General features: G+C 41.2%; 1 protein-coding gene across 2 annotated transcripts; it reads right to left on the bottom strand.

Moving 5' to 3' along the window:
- Nucleotides 1–2,371: 2,371 nt before the first annotated feature.
- Nucleotides 2,372–17,832, bottom strand: RAP2C (RAP2C, member of RAS oncogene family). Of its 2 annotated transcripts, none has more exons than XM_026520604.4 (4): nucleotides 17,733–17,832; nucleotides 15,401–16,174; nucleotides 12,640–12,950; nucleotides 2,372–4,873 (listed from the first exon to the last, which is right to left on the bottom strand). In XM_026520604.4, the coding sequence occupies exons 2-3, from the start codon at nucleotides 15,671–15,673 to the stop codon at nucleotides 12,672–12,674; spliced, it is 552 nt and encodes a 183-aa protein (XP_026376389.1). In that variant the 5' UTR covers nucleotides 15,674–16,174; nucleotides 17,733–17,832; the 3' UTR covers nucleotides 2,372–4,873; nucleotides 12,640–12,671. The 2 variants fall into 2 exon arrangements, with proteins under 2 accessions (XP_026376389.1, XP_057171079.1); XM_057315096.1 differs by lacking the exon at nucleotides 17,733–17,832 and adding an exon at nucleotides 16,305–16,500.
- Between the last annotated feature and the right edge of the window lie 1,562 nt (nucleotides 17,833–19,394).

Genomic DNA, 19,394 nt, shown 5'->3' with positions numbered 1-19,394 from the left:
TTTTGCTCATACTCAACATGAACATTTCCCTGACTTGCCTAAGAACTTGGCTGGGGCAGGTCTGGGTCAGCTTTGGAATCTACTGGAGAGGAAACGCAGGCATGGGCAGCAAATTCTCTCTCTTGATTATACTCTTCTCCCTAGAGTCTTGTAGGATTTAATCTTAGTCTCAAGGCCCTTCAGTCCATATTTACAGCATGCCCGTAAGGACCATCTCTCCACGGTGTACGTTTCTCTTGGAAGTGAGTTTGGAAAACAACTACTTCAGTTGTAAACAAAACCAGAAAGCAAAACAAACGAACACAAAACCTTTGTGCTGCAGAAGATGAAGAAAAATCGGGGGAGCAAGCACATTTCTCATGCTACCTAACCGCTATAAATGAGGAAGACCGGTACAAGACGGCAAGGTCAGGGTTTTCTCAAGAGTGAACACCCATCTGCCCTACTGATTCTGAGACTATAATTTCATAAAATACTGAGCACCTATAATGCAGTCGAGATAAGCAGTGAGGATGAAGGGGTGACTTAGGCAAAGCTCTGTCTCGACGGAGCTCACGGTCTGTAGGAGAAGACTCATGAACTATGTAATACAATCGCAGGGCCACTGAGTTTGGGAGTGGGACGGTCCGGGCCAGAGAGTAATGCCTGCAAGCCCAGCAGCAGGTCTCCGCTGATAAAGGATGTGTCTGGGATCAGCTGCACTTCTGCGCCTCCATTCACACTATAAGTTTAGATAGAGAAAGGGTGCAGCTGAGCTCTGCAGTGGATCCAGGATACAGCTGCTAAATCTAACTACAGTTCTTTTGGCATTGCTAACTGCGCTGGATTCTGCCTGGCGGCCAAAGGCTGCCAAATCCTGATTTAAGACATTGCCTTTCCAAAGAAAAATAGCCATAATGAAAATAGCTTATGTCTTACATAAACTCTTTGCAGTATAACAAACACATTACCTTTAAATAGGACCCACAGTATTTTGTTACATATGGACTGTCACACTGACTTCAAACAGTTATTTCTTGCTGCGTCTTATCTTGTTTCCGTGAGCTCTAGAATTTTAATAGCACCCATTTGACTCTACCCAATGATAAATTTAAAACTTGCCCCAAAGAAACTTTCTCAACATTTTAATCATTTGACCTCGCCTTTATGATCTTAAGGCACAACTTTCCTGAGCCTTGGTTTCCTCAACAACAAAATGGGGACAATAAAATCCGAAACACCAGATAGCAGTCTGGCTCAAATGAGATAGGTAGATACAAGGGCAAGCAGGAGCCTATCTGAAAAACCGCCCCTGCTTTGAATCTCAATGAGACGTCTTACAGCTTTGGATCTTGATCCCAAGCTGCTATATCCTGGAGGCATGTGAACACCGGTTGAATCCTCTCTGTGCGAAGAACAACACAAAGAGGGGAGGGAGGGTTAAGAGGTAGCAGTGACCTGGCTGTACTGATTGATATCCAGCACCGATTTGGCTCACGGGGCTAGAACCCCTTAGCTCCTACCCTAGCCCATCCTCTCATCATCTCTGTTATTTACTTGGTTAAAAATGTTGACCTTTGTCGGAAGAAGGGATACAACTTCAGTGGGGAGAGAAAGGGGAGGGCCTTGAAATCGTGAGTGCCTTCATTGTAGAAAAGGTTTTTGGACTTCAAGGGCCGCATCTAGTACAGCATACGTGAGGTGTGTGGCGCCTGAGTCCAGATCCATAACCAATGATAATAAACGGTAAGATACTTTTTCTGTCTGTTATGACACAGGCATATAAACCTGCCCATCTTTACAAATTAAAAAAAAATCCAGTCCATATTATGTTCTGACAGAAAGACCTGTCTAAAAAAACATGGCGGTTAAAAATCTGCTCAGTTCAACAACTTAAAAATATTGAGTTAGGCAGTGAATTAAAGGGACTGGCAAAGTCTTTCGCTGGATAAAACAAAGTGATAACTCAATTGTGTTGAATGTTCTTAATTCATTTGGTAGTTCAAAATTTAATTATACTGCTTAATACTGTCTGAAATCTCCTACACATGGATCATGCCCAGCCAACAGATTTGTAGTTGGAGCACTCTCTCCAAATGTGACAAGTCATATATATTATTCTTTTTCACCCATTAGTTCTAATTTCCCATTTATGTGGAAGTGATTCAATTGATCAACTACTACATTTTAGGATATGGGTTCGTCCTTCCTCCCCCGCACATATGCCAGAATGGTGACTAAGGACACAAGTGACTGTATAATTTGTTTCAGTATGTACTACAATACAACATAGTGATTTTGATCAAAGTGATGGCTGTCAGTTATGAGGGAGATTTACTGGTTAGCAAATCTGGAATTAGTAATATACCAAAAAATTCAAGAAACCAACCTCGGTAATACAGATGTCTATTTTATTAAAAAAGTTACAAACAGGTGGACTGCAGGGTCATCTTACAAAATGACAAGAATGAAATCTATTGGAAAAATTTTACTTTTACAAATCTTTATAGGTCATTGTTCAATGTTTGTACTTGTTATTTGAGATTTTTACCTTTCATTGATAAAGTTACAGTACATTAGATCCATTAACAGGTTACATGATTTTATTTGCAGAGCCCTACTGCAGTGATTTGAACAACTCCTAAACAGATGCCATAGTAAAGACGAGACATATATTGCATTTAATATTAATTTATTATCCTAATAAGCAACTTGACATGCAATCTATTGAGGAAGCTAAAATAACTTTTGGTCCCTTTTCTTAAAATGTGCTGGAGAAACCACCTTTAAATCACTATCCCCTGATTCCTGTGATCCTAAGTGAATTCAAGTTAAATTTGCTGCCGAGATCAATGCTGGGGCGGGGGGGGGGGGGGGAGTGGGGGACTATCCATAGGAAAGAAACACTGCATATAAAAAAAATCATCTGCAGAAAAATTTTAAATCATCATGAATTATTTGATTCCTTTAGAAGTTCACACAGCTAATAAAGATGAACCATGATCACTTAACCTACTCTGTACTGAGTATTTGGTTTTTAAGTTCGGTATTAAAGTGCAAACTTAAATTAGGTATTCATTTCAAGTGGTTTATAAATAAGGAACAATGTTTTCCACTGCCTCCACCCTTACAATCTTACCATAAAATCCACAATCTCAGATCAAGGGTTCACTTTGAGGGAATCTGATCAGGAATCAAATGCAACACGATTTTAAAAAAGGAAATCAAAGTTTCATCAATTTCTACGTAATAATTAATGGTCAAGCTGACCAATAAATCACATGAATGCAGATATCACTTTATTTGAACATCACACACAGTATAAATTTAAAATTGCCACACCCTTCCATAAACCATCACTGCATATATTAGAGCTTTCCTTGACAAAGTTATTGAGCTATTATTATAGATCGAAAGTATAGTTTTGGTTTTTTGTTTTGTTTTATTTAGAAGCATGTTCAAATGACTAAAGCTGGGCTCCTAAAATCGAGAACTTTGGTGCAGTAGGTGAGCTGCAGTTACTAACTTCTGCAAATTAAAAGCACACAACTAAAACCAAATAAAAACCCAACGAGAAAATACTGTCAAACTTACAAAATTTTAAAGTTGTTGCTAGAAAAAGCGCTTGTTGTCAAGATGTTAAAACTGAACCAAAAGATTACAAGTTTCCTTTCTGTTTCTATACCTGTGTTACTGTTAAAATGTTCAAGTATTCAGACAAAATGTGCTGATTCGGTAAACAACATGGAAGGCAATGGCTATTAGAAGCACATCTGGGGGGAAAATATCCAAAAAACAAACAAACAAAAAAAGCCCAGAGACTTGGCGCTATCCTCTCCTGTTACACAGATTTTTGCCTCTATTACGAACATGCTTCTTGAGAAGTAACTAAAAATCAACTGTGATAGTGCAAGAAAATTTTAACAAATATTGCTTTAAACTATTATCCAGAAAGACAAATATTAAGAACTAGAAAGCATATATGATTTTATTTGAATTCAATTTTACACGTGCAGAAGCCTACTAGATGTCGGTTACAAGCCTGACAGGCAAAGCTGAGCGATCTCTGTTTAGGTATACAATTAATTTACCATGGATACAATATCCCTTTTCAAAGGCATTGCTAAGTAGGTCATAACTAAATTTAGAACTTCACAGAAAGGAAAATGTTACTGCTGCAATTCGATGCTGTAAATGAGATTAACACATGTGAAAACCTAATGGAATCAAACGCTTAACTCTTCAGCTAAATGCTCTACCTTCAATTTCAAATATCAATTGGAACTTTCAGAACATGTTAATTACAAAAACACATCACAAACTGCACTTGAAGAAAAGGGATATTCCATCCATCAGGGTAAAAACGTGATCTTTAGTTTCTTTTTACAACACTGCCACACGTAAACAAAGTCTCAAAGTATTAACCAACCATTTAAAGGAGAAAGATTTTACAAATAGAATGAAGCACTGGTGCGAGGTAATATACAGAAGTAACCATTTGTTTAAGGCTCAATTTTTTTTCTCCATTATAACTTTCTTTTAAAAGGCATTGAGTAGGTAATACTGAGTTTGAGTATTTAATAAATACAAGTTGAGAAACTAATTAAAGAAATCAATTAAAATATTAAAAATTAATTCTTGCATATTAGCCATCAATAAGAACTTAGAAAGCTACAAAAGGACTGATTGATAAAGAACAGATCTTAAACGTATGGTAAACGTGCTTAAGCATTCCCGTTAAGGTCATGGGTCTTGAAGGCCAAGGACCTTACGCACTGAATTAGATGTATGGCAACATGCTGTAAGAGAGACAGGTTTACCAAGGCTCAGTTCTGCAACCCAGGTTGTAAAGTTCTCCAAAGCAGCATCTGTGCAAATTTCCTCTGAGTTTTATCTGCAATTAAGATGAAAATGTCGTAAAAAGATAGAAATACAGGTTACAGTTTCAAAGGAGAACCCCGACAACAGCTCTATATACACACTGAACCGGCATCAGAATAACTATCTTAAGGTGGAATTTCACTGTGTTCCCCATGAGTTTAAATTAAAAAATAATTTTAGGTGATCAAAAAGAGTCACTGAAAATTAGAAACACTAATGACGCACTGAATAGAATATACTGTGTGTATGTAACTACTCTGGTTTATTTTTAAATATATTATTATACTTCATACTTGTTTCATACTTTGTACAATATTAAACATGTTCTTACCGGTTTATAAGATTTTACAGTACAAAAGTGGCAGATATTACTTCTACTTTGAATCTGCTTTCTTCATACTTTTAATGGGAAATGGCATTAGAATCAAATGCATCATCATTATGAGCAAACTGGACAGTATGCCAAACTTTTTCAAAATGTAGGGTTTCGGGGAAAATTTAAAATAAGAAAATGTAATCCAATCAGGGTCTAGCTACTGAGCACCTACTAAGTACCCCAACTTGAGTTAGATGCTAGGTGACAGCGGTAGGGTCCTCATTCTGGTCTGCCCTGTTTTGGACATCCTCCCAACTCCAGGGACCTTCCTCTGATCGGGGTTTCGCAGTCTACCCTCTCGTGGTTGACAGACTTCTGCCCTTCTAATTAATAGCAAGGGGAAAAAAATCTATCACTCAGACACAAAGTCCTTTAACTGTGCTGGACCACTACGTAGCTTCTAGAGGAGTGGAATTACATTTGTTTTTTAACGTGAAAGAAAAGTTGTTAAATGAAGCCAGCAACAAAGAGCAGAACAGCAACTACGAAAGAATGCCAAGCAAAACCAATTTAAGATCATCTTAAAGGCTCTACCAATATTTATACATGCATAATTTTAATCTCATTTGACAGCTACACTTCTACTGTGTCCAAAGAGCCTGAAAGAACTCTTTATTAGCAGCTATATCATAAAAATGATTACTTTTAAAGAATGTCTCTCTGCTCATTATTGAAATCCTGCCACCTAAACACATTAGGAAAAATAGGAGAAGAATTTGCCTCCTTAGAAATTATTATAAACCAAATTTTTTTCCAATTAAAATTAAACTTTTACGCCAAATTTTTAACTAGGACGCTGGTTATTTAAGCTTGAGCAAGTCCAGTTTCCTCATCATTAAAATAAAGATAAAAATTCTTTCTTCAAGGGTTGTGGTAAATATCACATAAGGTAATGTGTGAAAGTACCTTACAAAGTATGCAAATGTCAGGTTTTTTTTTCATTTCTCAACTATGTTATAAATTCTATAAGACCAGAGTTATGACTCTGATATCCACACTGAGGGCCTTTATGTTTTTTAGCCTCATTTGAGTTTTTATACCTATTTGAACACAATAGTATTTCAAAAGATATGCAATTCAGTGTGAAGACTTTTCGGTAATTCAGATTAGACTTTTCTCAATTGGTTTGTATTAGTAAGATTGCCGTAAATTTTAATCCACATTTTAAAAAATAAAGAGTTTGGGATTTTTAAATATGCTTCTGTCTCTTAAATAGTGAAGACTTGTAACATACGATGTTTTACTAGTGTAGGCAGTCCCTGAGATCACATTGAGGAAGTAGTTATTATTTGTTTCTAGCCAAAATACACACTAAGACTACAAGCCAGCTTATCAACCATAATCTACATTAAATAAAAGGTGACAGATGCATTATTTCCCACCCTCTAAAAATCTGCTTAACATTTGGTCCGTCCACATTCCACAGGATGACAATGCTCCAGTGAAATGAAGAGACATAGATAAATCCTGGGCCAGACTCAACAATATTAAGAGGAGGCGTACCATTAAACAAAGTTTTAATACCAGCTTTTTCAGAAGAGTAATAAATTGTGATTCCATGAGTAACAAATCCCAAAGCAAAAGGTTGCATTAAGCAAAAAGGACAGTCTCTCAAGATGAGAATTTCACAGAATGCAAAATATACATCTTACTGTTCCACACTCTGACAGCAACATTTTCAGTGTACTAACAACTCTCGTTCATTTAAAAAACATTCCAGAAGCTTTAAAGGCAGCTGATCAAACTCATACTTTTTAACTCCCAGGATAGCACATCCAGACAGATTGCACAAGTATAACTTGATGCTTGTAAGACAGAACACAAGTGATCCTTGTCCTGAACAATCAAGTCTCCAGTAAGACACCCAACAAATCTCAACTCTGGAAGCTTCTGCTCAAACTCTCGCTTAACTGGTTTCACTTTTTCACTTTTTTTTCTAATTAGATTTTGTTAAGGGAGAGTACACATGTGCACGCGCGTATACACACACACCCACACACCCACACCCAAACAGTCCAAACCTTCTGCTCAGGAAATGATGAAATAGGGTCTCCCAAGCGGGGTAAGTTGGTACCCGAGGGTACCAAACACAGAACTGAAAGAACAAAGATCATTATTTCTGTCAGCATGAAGAAAAGGGGGATTCTTGATCCCAGGCTAGCACATCATTTCACGTGGCAGAAGAATGCCCGGGATATTAACAAAGGCTCCTGAAACGCTTAGCAGTTTATGAATGTCTTCTTAGCTTAGCTGGATTCACCATTTCTAAATACAATGCCATTTACTAGCATTCTTTTTAGCAAATAATAAATGTGCAAACATAATCAATTTTAATTTTTTTCCAGTTGTAGATATATGATATTCTGGAGATTTAACCAAAGGAATTTTTTAAAAAAATGAATTTCCCTTCACATTTTTTTTACTTGGCATTTTCATATCCAAGTTAAATACTCAAACTATGGCATCAAATCTTTGGATGAAAGGGGGACCATGCTGTAAGGAGAATAAGCACCCTAAAAGTTTATGGTAAACCCAGGGTAGAAAGGAAGGGATTACTGTTTTTCTTCTTTCCTACACCTAAAATCCCGTAAATTTAAATTAATGAATTCAATTCTGAGATATCAGGTAGTATAACCATGTCCACTGATAAGGAGAGTATGAGCCCAATGATCAGATTCCAGCTGCTAGCTTTGAATCAGACCAGGTAGGGTACTGCTCCCCTTGACTCTAAATTGCTTTTTCTGAATCCCATGTTCCTGAAACTGTGGCTAATCAAAAGAATTCGGGAGTATGTTTTTTGGTAGGGTAAGTCTTTCCAACAGCTGACAGGACTTAAGTTTTTCTTAGTGATATTATCTTCTGGATTTTCGAATTCCACTGAGAAGTAATCCCACGAGGAGAATCTTTCCTGTAGTATGGCTAGAATACTTCCTCGGTGGCAACTCTCCAACTCTATGATGCAATTTTTGTTAATTCTACTGATGGTTCATTCTAAGCCAGAGAGGTAATGGAGTAAAACTGAATGGCTCATATGCATTTCATTCTGCAATAAAAGCCTAATCTTGAGGTTAAAAGGAAGCAATTAAAGAGGGAACAGATACACAAGAGTCATTCTAATCACAGACACCTCCACACCCAGAGCAGGTCTAACTATTCACCTATTCACTCTGAACTGTCCCAGACCATGAACCTTTTGGCAAGGGAGGGAGGGGGTGTCAGTGAAGGTCTGGGGAAAATTAGGGGGGTGCAGACCCTCCAGTACTCCAGGTCCACTGCAGATCTTTACGGTACGTCTTCATGGGAGCCCCAAAGCATACTCCCACTCCATCCAGGGCCTCCATGCCCAAGCTCTATTATGGCTCACCAAGTGAACTGGATGACAAATGAACATTTAAAATAAGCTACTTTCCCCACTCAAGGTGATATGCAAAATAGGGCAGGAGAAAAAAAAGGAAGTATCTAAGCTGTAACTTCTGCAACAGAATTCCACCCCAGTGTTTCACTGATAGGATTAATATTTAACTTGGATATGAAAATGCCAGCATTTTAAAGTACACAATGTGATTTAATTTTCATGATTTTCCCTTTTCCGGTTGCTAAATCCTCAGCACATCATATCTAATTAAAAGCAGGGGGACAAAAGATTAGGAACAATTCTGATTCCACGTATTTATTTAAAAAAAAAAAACCCCTGAAAATGCTAATCAATTCCACTGTGTTGAGAAACGGTAAGGCCAGCTAGACTAAAATGACATTCAGAGATGTTTCAGCCTTTCAGGAGCCTTTGTTAACATCCCGGGCATTCTGCTGCCACGTGAAATGATGTGCTGGTCTTGAATCAAGAATCTCGCTTTTTCTTCAGGCTGACATATATAATGAACTGAGGCTGACATAAATAACGATCTTTGTTCTTTCCGTCTGATCGCTGGTGTTTGGTACTCTTCTGCACCACTTACTCTCGCTGGGAGAACCTGTTCCGTAATACACGGAGAAAAACAGGGTACAATCCTGCAGGAGCCCTTCAAACCGTAGTGAAGAACACCTTTTTTACTCTGGTTTTCCTTTCTTTTCTTTTTTTTTTTTTTAATAACTTTCATCAGTACAGGGCTGAGATACCGAAATCCTTGACAAATCATCTTTTCAATGATTCTATTTGCCAAAAGGGGTATTTACCAAACTGTCACATTTGAAAGATAACTTTACTGCACTTCCCACCTGCCTTTCAGGGAGCCAACAAGACTACTAATTTAGGGATATTAGTTTGCTCTTTTTCGGCATTCCCTCTGTTTGGAAATCACCTCTACCCCTCCCCCACCCCTTCACATCCTACCCATTCTTCAAGACCTGACCCAAATGTTACTGTTCCCCAATTCCTCAAAGTCACTGGTTCTTAGCCAGGTGTGATTTTGCCCCCCTAGGAGCCATTAGGCAATGTCTGGAGATATTCTTGTTTGTCATAACTAGGGGGGCGGGGAGACTGCTGCCAGCATCTATCTAGTAAATAGGGGCCAGGGCCGCTGCTTGACACCCTACAATGCCCATAACAAAGAGCCCGGACTATTGAGAAGTCTGCTCTAACTGGACGTGGTCTCTCCTTTCCCTGAATGCCCACAGCACTGTGATTTACTTCTTTTATAGTATTATGAGATGGTTAACAAAACACCCATCCTTCTCCACAACAGAATACCAAAAGAGCCAATTGTCAATTATTTACACCAACATACAGAGGAGCTGTGATGTAGTTAGTAAAAGCAAACCAGGCCTGCAACACTGACCTGGGTTTCTATTATACTGCTTGCTGCTGCACAGTAAAGAAGCCCTCGATGGCAGGCTCCTTGGGTCAGTAAGGAAACCGGCCGCAAAAACAGCACGTAAAGAATCTGGGCTTGGAAACTCACACTAAGACTCCGGCCAGTGGGAGGGTGAAAGGTGAGGAAACGATCCTGGGAGCCATGCAGATAAACAGGTGTTGGGCAAGAGACGGGTGACCCACATTGAAGGGTGGTAAGAAATAAATGTGAGCAATTATCAGAACTGTTTCTTAGAGCATTAAAATCTCCCCTTTCGATTAACAGCAACCAGTTAACAACAATCCCAACAGTTTTTCTGACTTATCTGAATCTTTATCATTTCTCACTTGGACAAAGGTACTCTTCTAAGTTATTAAGGACAAGCATTTCTCAAATCACCTTTACTTGTCAAAGTTTGATCTTCAGTCTAGATCTGGGACTGACAGACTTCAGAGCTCCATGACTCAAGCTACTGGATTCAGAATCCATCACCTATTTTTGTAGATAAATAGTAAAAGCAAGCACAACCACGAGCTTTTACAGGTGTCAGGTTATAGATTCCCATACACATCAATTCCATCTTGTGTGATGTCACAAAAGAGAAAGTGTAGTGTGCTTTGTTCTAAAAGATCTCGGTCAGGAAATTTCCTTTAATATTTTCACACATCCGGCTGCTTATTTTATTTCAATGCTCACACCTCCAATGTGTATTCTGCTTACAACAATGAAAACCAAACAAAAAGCTACACAAGTGACTTGACCTATTATTATCATAAAGAAATAAGCAATTATTGGTATTAATATTTCCTGATTTTTAGTACATTAACAAAAAACATAAACATAGTTGGCTTGAGATATAAGGCAATTCTATTTAATCATTCCCACAGATAACCAAATGGATTAGAAGTAATTTAGATCACACAGGCTGCAAGATGAAACAGATGTAGAGAAAAGTCAGAGTAAGAGATTTAAGAATCACTATAGAAACTATCCATTTGCCAATCTGGATTTTATTCAGTTTACTTCCTGTAGCTGTCTACATTAATGATGGAAAGAAAACTGGGAACATTTTGTGGGAGCTAGTTAATTTTTTTATAAAGATGACAACACTGAAACATGTACATTTATGTCACTTCCCAGTTAAAAGTGTCCGACAGAGAAAGAGCACGTTAATGGTAAAGATGCAATCACCACACAGAACTTGTTCAAACTTGAAGCTGGCTTACAACTGAAGAGACATTAGGGAAACACAAACACGGGACTGGATCACCTACATACGCCAGTTCCTGCTTCCAAAACCTACACTCTGCAAGTGTGACGCCATCACCCAAACATACGCTGGCGTGAGGTCTCGACAGGGAAGCCATAACGGATGTAGCCAGGTATCAGAAAAGAAATGTGTTCTCATCATATTCTGGTGTGCTAAAAAGCTGACGTGTGAAAGCATTTGAATAAAGCACTGTTGTCATCCTTCATTTTCAAAGGTGACAGACACTCCCTGACAGAAGATCTTGTCTGAAAAGATAAATTAGGGACTGTTAGTCTTTTCCCCAGGGAGCACATATAAAGCCAGACCTTTTATTAGGAATCATCACTGCAATCTGAAATGCCTGTTGCCATTTGCAACACTGCCTCCTGGACTTGAGGTCAGTCTTGGCTCAAAACAATCGATTCCATTCCTGAGACTGTCAGGCTAGCCTGCCATTTGCTGTGGTTTTGCAGTCATCCAGGATATTGGTTGTTTTAGTGTGTTATGTAAGGGTTACTGTCTAATTGAGTCTATCTGCCCAATTATAATCCAGATTAAAAGACCATGATATGAATAAAAGAATCCCACTTAAGATGCTCAGTTGCTTTTTAAAAAACTCATCCATTTGAAAAAACTTTTATGAAGTTATCATTCAACTCAATGAAAGGTGTGAAGGTTTTGTTATTGTTCCTATGAACTCTATTAATATTTACTAAAACTGAATATAAATGTCGCCTGGGCTTGGGTGTGTCTCTTCTAACACATCACAGATGATTTTACCAGATTCTCATTTGGGCCATATATTCATAATGAAGTCAAGGTACGCTGTGGCACTGTAATTTGTTATTATCAGAGGTCACTTAAGTCCCTCAAGTGCAAAGTACAGATGAACTTGATTAAATAATCATCCTGTTCAATCAAGCACTTGGGTGATTAGTAAATTGATGATTTCAATTATAGCAGCTCTCTAGCCCGGGACAGAAAAGTGTAGAAAACATGAAACCAATCATCATCTGAAATTATTATTGGATGCGAAATCACAGGAACAGGGAGGAGGTGTATTACCCTTTAACTCACCCCACCCCAAAGGAATGTTATCGATGAAGCAGAAGAGAACAGTAATTCACTTTTAAAAAACAAATCTTAGTGACAGGAATACAGGCAATTTCTTACCTTCATTTTGCTTATCTCTTTTTTATTTTCTTCATTGAATGCTGACTATTTTGTGCTAAGGGAAACGTTATTTTAAAAACAAACAAGGAAACGGAAGGTACCACAACGTGTACTAATATTAACCAGCTTTTTGTTATACTCGATCAAAACCAAAACAGTCTCAGACTCATAAGGTTCCATCAACAACTAACCTGCTCGGTATGGCCATGATTGAGGTTCTTTTTTACTGGACAACGCAAGTTGTACAACACTGATCTTGCTTCTCGGGCAGGGATGAATAGTTCATTTGCCTCACAATCTCAGCAAAAAGTTCATCCACCATTGATTTACTTTTTGCCGATGTTTCCATGAAGGGGCAGCCCCATTCCTGAGCCAGAGCTCTGCCTTCTGAAGACATAACCTCTCTTTCTGGTTCCAGATCCACTTTATTTCCTACTAGGATTAGTGGGACTTTTTCATATCTCTTCACTCTGACAATCTGATCTCTCATGGGCTTGATATCCTATTCAAACAATCACAAAGAGAAAAAAAAATTATGCTGTTTGCATGACCGTAACAGGAGTATTACAGCATCACAAGAAGTCATCCCTCAAAGTACAGAAAGCTGAATCCAAAGTAATACCATACACCCAAACGGAGAAAATGTTTTCTCCGTTTTCTCCACCCAAGTAGGAACCCGATCATTTCCACAGATCCCACCTGCTGGGTTTCTGTCAAGAATGTAAAATGTAGGCTGCACCCGAACCTTAGGACTCATACTTCTTTCCCCCAGTCTGCACTGAGTTAAAAAGTAAGTTCCCAATTATGATGAATCCATTTGTACGTAAGGATATTTAGCTATCTCCTTAAACCTGCCAGCTTGTCAGCACTCCTGAAAACACCTGTTATCCTAGCACAGGCTTCCTGCATCTACGCAGTCCTAGCCATTTAGCAAGAGTGCCTGAAAGAAAGTGTTTCAGGTGGGAACAAAAACACCGTGTCATGCCTCGAAGACCAGTTCAAAACAGATTTATATACTTAAATGTTGCATTTTAAATTTAATGGTAGGCCCTCATCCCAGTAAAATCAAACACCTTAAAATACACTACAAACTAATGTTAACAGTGAGTAGCTCCTGGGAGGGACAAATGCACTGAGCAGCCGTCTGGGTGGGAAGACAGTCGTACTTCCCGTTGCCTAGTTAGGTTTTACAACTTGTATTTTCTCCCCAGTGTATTATTTTTTCTAATGACAATTAATGATAAAAGATAAGAGACTTAGTGATTCTCAGGTAGCATCAACTTTGGGGGAGGGGAGGAAGCGTCGCTTTAAGGCAATTTTATAGATTTAATACTGAGTTTCCAATTTTTAAATGTTTCGTAACTTGAGAGGTTTGACTTAAATTATCAAGCGTGTTTAATCTGAATAGTTAACAGTGAATGGAATAGTCACTTGTGGGATGAAGGAAAAACAGAGGACTGTGAAAATTTATGAAACCATAATTATTTGATGTTTGCAATGATTTTGTTTGGTCATGTATCCATTTGGTCTTCTAGGTTAAGCTCTTTTTCCCTGTGTCCTTATGGAAACACAAGTTGAAATGAGAAGCCAAATTTATGACAGTTAGGCTTGAAAGAATTTAAGTCTCTGTTGAAATAATGGCAGTTTTTCACTCCCTATTTGTGCCTATAACAGAAGCAGATACAAGGGAAATCATATGAAAATCCCCTCAAAAGACTTCCAGCCTCAAGAGAGTAAGCTAATAGAATAACAAATCTCTCGAGGATCCTTTAGAAAGAAAATGCCTGTCAAACAGCACCTTTCTGGGGAAAAATGTTTTTATGATACTATTATTGCTTTGGAATTCAAGCCCACATAAAATGTACTTTAGTTTGGTCACTATACTTACTATATATCTTTAAGAGAAAGAAAAACCCTGAAGTTGCTATTTGTGGTTACTGGAAAACTTCACTAGAGTACTGTAATTTAAATACTAAGAAAAGTGGAATTAGCACACTGTATTCACTAAAGCACTTAATGTCTCTTAAGCAAGCAACATTAAGCGCATACCTTCAAATGCAGAAAAACTATCCATTTCCTAAATCAATGGAGGTCAATACAATGGGTCAATATGAAGTTATTTATTTTCAAGGAATAAATAGCAACATTTACTGCACCTCTTAAAATAATGTTAAACCTTCAGTTGGTCTCCCAGTGAAGGACAGATTTTTGGAAGAAATTGGACCACCTCCAGTTTGGCCACCCAGCCAGGGTTAGAAATTTGCACTTGTCTGGTGTTCCCTGATCCACATATTCTGTATAAATATAGTCGGTGTTATCAGAAACAACTTGGATCAACTGCAGGAGAGTCACTGTAGCTTTCGGTCGGTAATTAATTCTAGGCACTAGTCTTTTCAATTAGTAACTTTCCTTCACACGCCCCAAAGTTAAGTAAAAATGCCTAGAAGGCAGGTCTTGAGTTCTTCATCTTGTAACACTAAGATTTATGAATCTGGCTGAGAAACTTGGGTGAGAGAACACAGAGGAAGAGGTGGGGAAAGCAGACACAGGAGTTACAGATACCGGCTCAAAATAATTTTCTCTGCAGAGTGCTCTACTTACCTGAGGTTATCTGTTAAATGTTGTTTTGGTAAGTACATTAATCAATACTTGTTGAATCGAACAAGCAACTTCAGAAGGTTCCCTTCCAGGCTAAATACACAGACTGCCCTATTTCGTTCTCACTTTTCCTTGACTCAAAAATAACTTTAAAATATTTGTTGACGGTTGTTACTGCAGACTCTCTATAGAAACAACCCGATACTTTTCCGTGCCAGAAGTAACCTCAAAAATGCGCCGTGTCTAACTTTCAGAAGCAAAACATAGTCATTAACGCACGGTTCAAGCACACCAGAAGTAAATGTGGGATTACCACACCCCCTTCTAACAAATTACAAGACTCGGTTTGGTTACCTGGAAAGACTGTTGATTAACCAGGCTATAAACCAGGATGAAACCTTGGCCGTTTTTGATGTAGAGATCTCTCATGGAGGCAAACTGCTCAGTTCCTGCGGTGTCCAGAATTTCCAGCACGGAGGGGGAAGAGTCCACTTCGATCTCTTTGCGGTAGAAATCTTCAATGGTGGGGTCATATTTCTCAATGAAAGTCCCGGTGACAAACTGCACAGTAAGGGCAGATTTGCCAACCCCTCCGCTCCCTAACACCACTACCTTGTATTCCCTCATGAGTCTCACCTTCAGCAACTCCTACCAGAGGGAGGGAAAAGAACACCCCGCTAGCCGCGGCGGCTCGGGGAGGCGGAAGGTGGGCGGAAATCTGCGAACTGGGGAGGAGAGTGCTGAGAGGCAGAGGGCCCAACGGGGGAAGAAGAGGAAGTTAAAGGAGGGGGAGGGGAAAGAGCCAAGTGTCGGGTGGGTGGGGATGAGATGGTGATGCCCTTCCTATAGGAACCGAAGCCCAGGCAGGGGGCGTGGGGAGGAGGGCAAGCCCGGAGGGGCGGGGTGGGGAGACGCGCCGCGCCCCCGAGGGAAGCGGTGGGGGCCGCAGCACCGGGGCCCCCGCGGCTAGGGGCGGCCCGGCACCCCTCCCCCGCCGTTCACACAAAGGGGCCCAGGGACCCCGCTTCCTGCTCGCGCCGCCGAGCCGGCCCAGGCCTGTGGGCTCGGCTCCAGTCACTGCCGCCCGGGCGGGTCTCTGGGCCACGGCTCCCGCGGGCGTCGTCCGGCCTGTGGGGGGGGGGAGGGGGCGCGTTACCCGCCGGCCCACCGGCCGCCGCCCGCTCCCCGCTCCGCCCCCCTCCACCCCTCCGCCAGCTCCCGCCCGGACCCGGCTGCCTCCGCCGGAGCCGCCGCTTACCCCGCCGTCCGCACCCGCCCGGCCGCCCGGGAGGCTCCGTCACGCCAAGGCCATGGCCAACGGCCGGCTGCTCCGTCTCACCGCCGCCCCAGCGCCGCTGCTCGCGGAGGGGAAAGGGGCGGGGGCCGTCCGGCGGCGGCGGCCACTCCGGGCGAAGCCACCTCTTTTTTTTCTCACCCACCCCCCACCCCCCCCAACACACACCCGGAAGGGTTTCCCTGACACACTGGCTGAGGTGCCCCAGTTCCCCGAGACTGGCCGGGATCACTTCCGGTGGGGAAAGTCCCACCTCTCCGGGGCGAGCCGGGTGGCGCTGGGGCCGCGCCCTGCCGAGCGAGACGGCAGGGGCCGGTCTCGGGTCGGGGCCGCGGCCTTGGCGGAGGGCCTCTCGGAGAACCTGCGATGGCCTTCCCTTCCCTGCCCGCAGCCGGGGCTGCCGGCAGTCCCACGCCAAACCGGCCGAAGCCCCTCGGCGTCTCCGCCGCTGGCTGGCCGGTGCGGGAAGGCAGGCAGTGATCTGGCCTCCGGGAGAGCGTCCGACATCCCTGGGCTAGAAGGGACCGGGAAAATAAAGCAGCCAAGAAACTTCTCTCTCCTTGCTGGTATTTCTAACACTTGATGTTGCTCTAAGAAACATGTGCGAGCTACCTTTTGACTTCACTGTTGCTGATTTCGTTTGTGATGTGTCTTATATAGCCGTGCCTGACAAATAATTAAACACACACAGTACTTCTATCATCTGGCAAATCTGCTGGACTCCACCAGCAAATGCCAAAGTCACTCCTTCCTTTCTTATCACAGGGCTCAAACACAACAGGAGTAGAAACAGACTTTATCTTACAGTAACTCAGTTTTGCTCCTATTTGATTCTAAGCACTACACAGCAGGAAAGGTAAGCAATTCTCAGGGAAGAGTCGATTGGAAACTGTTGAGGCCTACGGGACTAACTGCTTTTAATCTTTCATTATCTGCATGCGCAGCACTTGCATGGCTGGCTCTTCCACGATAAAGTTTGTTTTAACGGTCATCCTTCATAGTCCTTGAAATGCAAAAGCAAAAGACTGGTGTTAAACACTGAGTTTCTATTTTTAGATAAAATTGTTACTTCTTACATATCTTTCCCTCTGCTAACTTTCTATTTGTAAACTTTGTGTCAGATCCACAGAGCCCCAGGGCCAGAAGGCTAGGTTATATTTTAGGCATGTCACTCCCTTTTTGATTCAAGCATGCCCCCAGAAACCTGAGAAACTCTGTGGCTAGTCGAGTTAAATTGGTTCCAAATTGCCTTAGTTGCAAGCCCTCACAGCCAGGGTGTGTAAAAAGAGATTTATTACCAAACCCAAATTGGTAGACATTAGAAAACGGGCAAATCACGGTAGTGTGAAGTCCCACCGTGTCTTTCACTGGGCATTCCCCAATGTCACTTACAGTATCCAAAGGACAGTTTCGTTCAGTTTCTCCTCGGCTCAGGGTTGCTGCAATCTGTTCAGCGAAGTCGCCCAGCTCTGGCTCCAGCTGGCCGGAGTCCCGCCTGATATCTGAGGCACTGCCCTCTGCTGGAAGAGGTTGGTCTATGAGTTATGAGTCTCCCCATAGGTCCCTGCTCCTTCCACACATGCTGTTGCCTGATTTGGAGCTCTGCTGCCCATCTCCCGGTCTAGCTGTCTCCAGACTGTCTGGGGGGATCCACAGCCCTGCACCAGCCCTGCTTGAAGCGGGAGTCTGGAAATTCCTCTTCTGATCCAGCAATCAGTGTTGAACAATAGTAGCAAGTCTCTGGTCTATTACTAAACTATCACGAATAGGGAGCTCTTCTTTTGGAGGTTCTCCCACTTGTTGGCAAGTCTCATATCTCTGATTGTGCTGGCCAAAGTGCTTTGGACAGAGTTCTTTGTGTCCGCACACAGTGAAACGTGCTCCTACCCTCAGTACAGAGTCCTAAAGGGTCACTCTTATCAGCTACAGAGTTGACAAATGTCACACTCCATCTGAAGCTGCCTCTAAACTTTCTTGGGAATGGGCTTCATTGCAGCAGCAGCAGTTAGGAAAGCAAACAATTGGAAGTAGCATAAATGTCTTTCAGTGGACAATTCAAAAAATAATCGTGTGCATGTGTGTACATTTGCAAAATGGCTATTGTGCAGGTATTTATTTAAAGGAGAAAAGATTTGTAAGTGCTGATATGAAAAGATGGTCAGGATATGTGATAAGGTTGAAAGAAAGCCAGATACTGAACAAATATATAGTTGCTCCCATCGAGGTAAAATATGTGGGAAGTGTGCAATATAGTTACATAGCCATTACAACCTGAAACAAGTACCAGTGAGAGGTATTATGAAAGGACTTTCAGTTCTCCACTACATTTTAATTTTTTTAACAATGATCAGGTGTCATGGGGGGAAAGGGGGTATAAATGTCATTTTATAATATTTTTAAAGGAGAAAGAGAAGAAAGGTGTTGATCATGACTTCCTCAAAAAACAATATCCTGACTGTCTGGGACTCAGTGGACAGGTGGGCCCAAGTCAAACTCCCGCTGCCTGTTCTGTCCTCCCCAAACATCTCTATACTTAGAAAAGTATTTTCACATACATTATCTCATTAGACTCCAGTTGTTCGCCAGTTTACTTTTATTAGGCAATGAGTATAAACACCCATTAGAAGAGCACAGCCAGGCAGTTGAGCACCAAGGGCTCTGAACCGAGGCAGACAGGCATTTAACCGGCAGCTTGCCCACATCCTGAGCTGTGGCACCTCAAGCACCGGATTTCACCTGTCCGAGACTCTGAACTCCTCACGTGTAAAACGGAGCTGATCATTTCCTGTGAGAATACAATGTAGTGTATGTAAGATGCCTGAGTCCCTTGCTCATGTAATTGCTCATGTACCTTGCTCAGTAAATGCTGGTTATTTGGTTTTTATTTAAAAGACTTAATAAAGAGTTACTTTAAAAAATCAGCAAACAGAGAGAGGAAAACAAAACTTTAAAAGCTCAAATATCTCCCAATGGCACAAAAATAATAACCGAGTTACTCGTTCCAAAGATATTTATTGTTAAAAGCTTCTTGTGTTTCAGGGGGAAAATGGTATT

The sequence above is a fragment of the Ursus arctos genome, chromosome X (genome assembly GCF_023065955.2).
Source record: "Ursus arctos isolate Adak ecotype North America chromosome X, UrsArc2.0, whole genome shotgun sequence".
Lineage (NCBI taxonomy): Eukaryota > Metazoa > Chordata > Mammalia > Carnivora > Ursidae > Ursus > Ursus arctos.
This window is presented reverse-complemented; position numbering and strand designations above follow the sequence as displayed.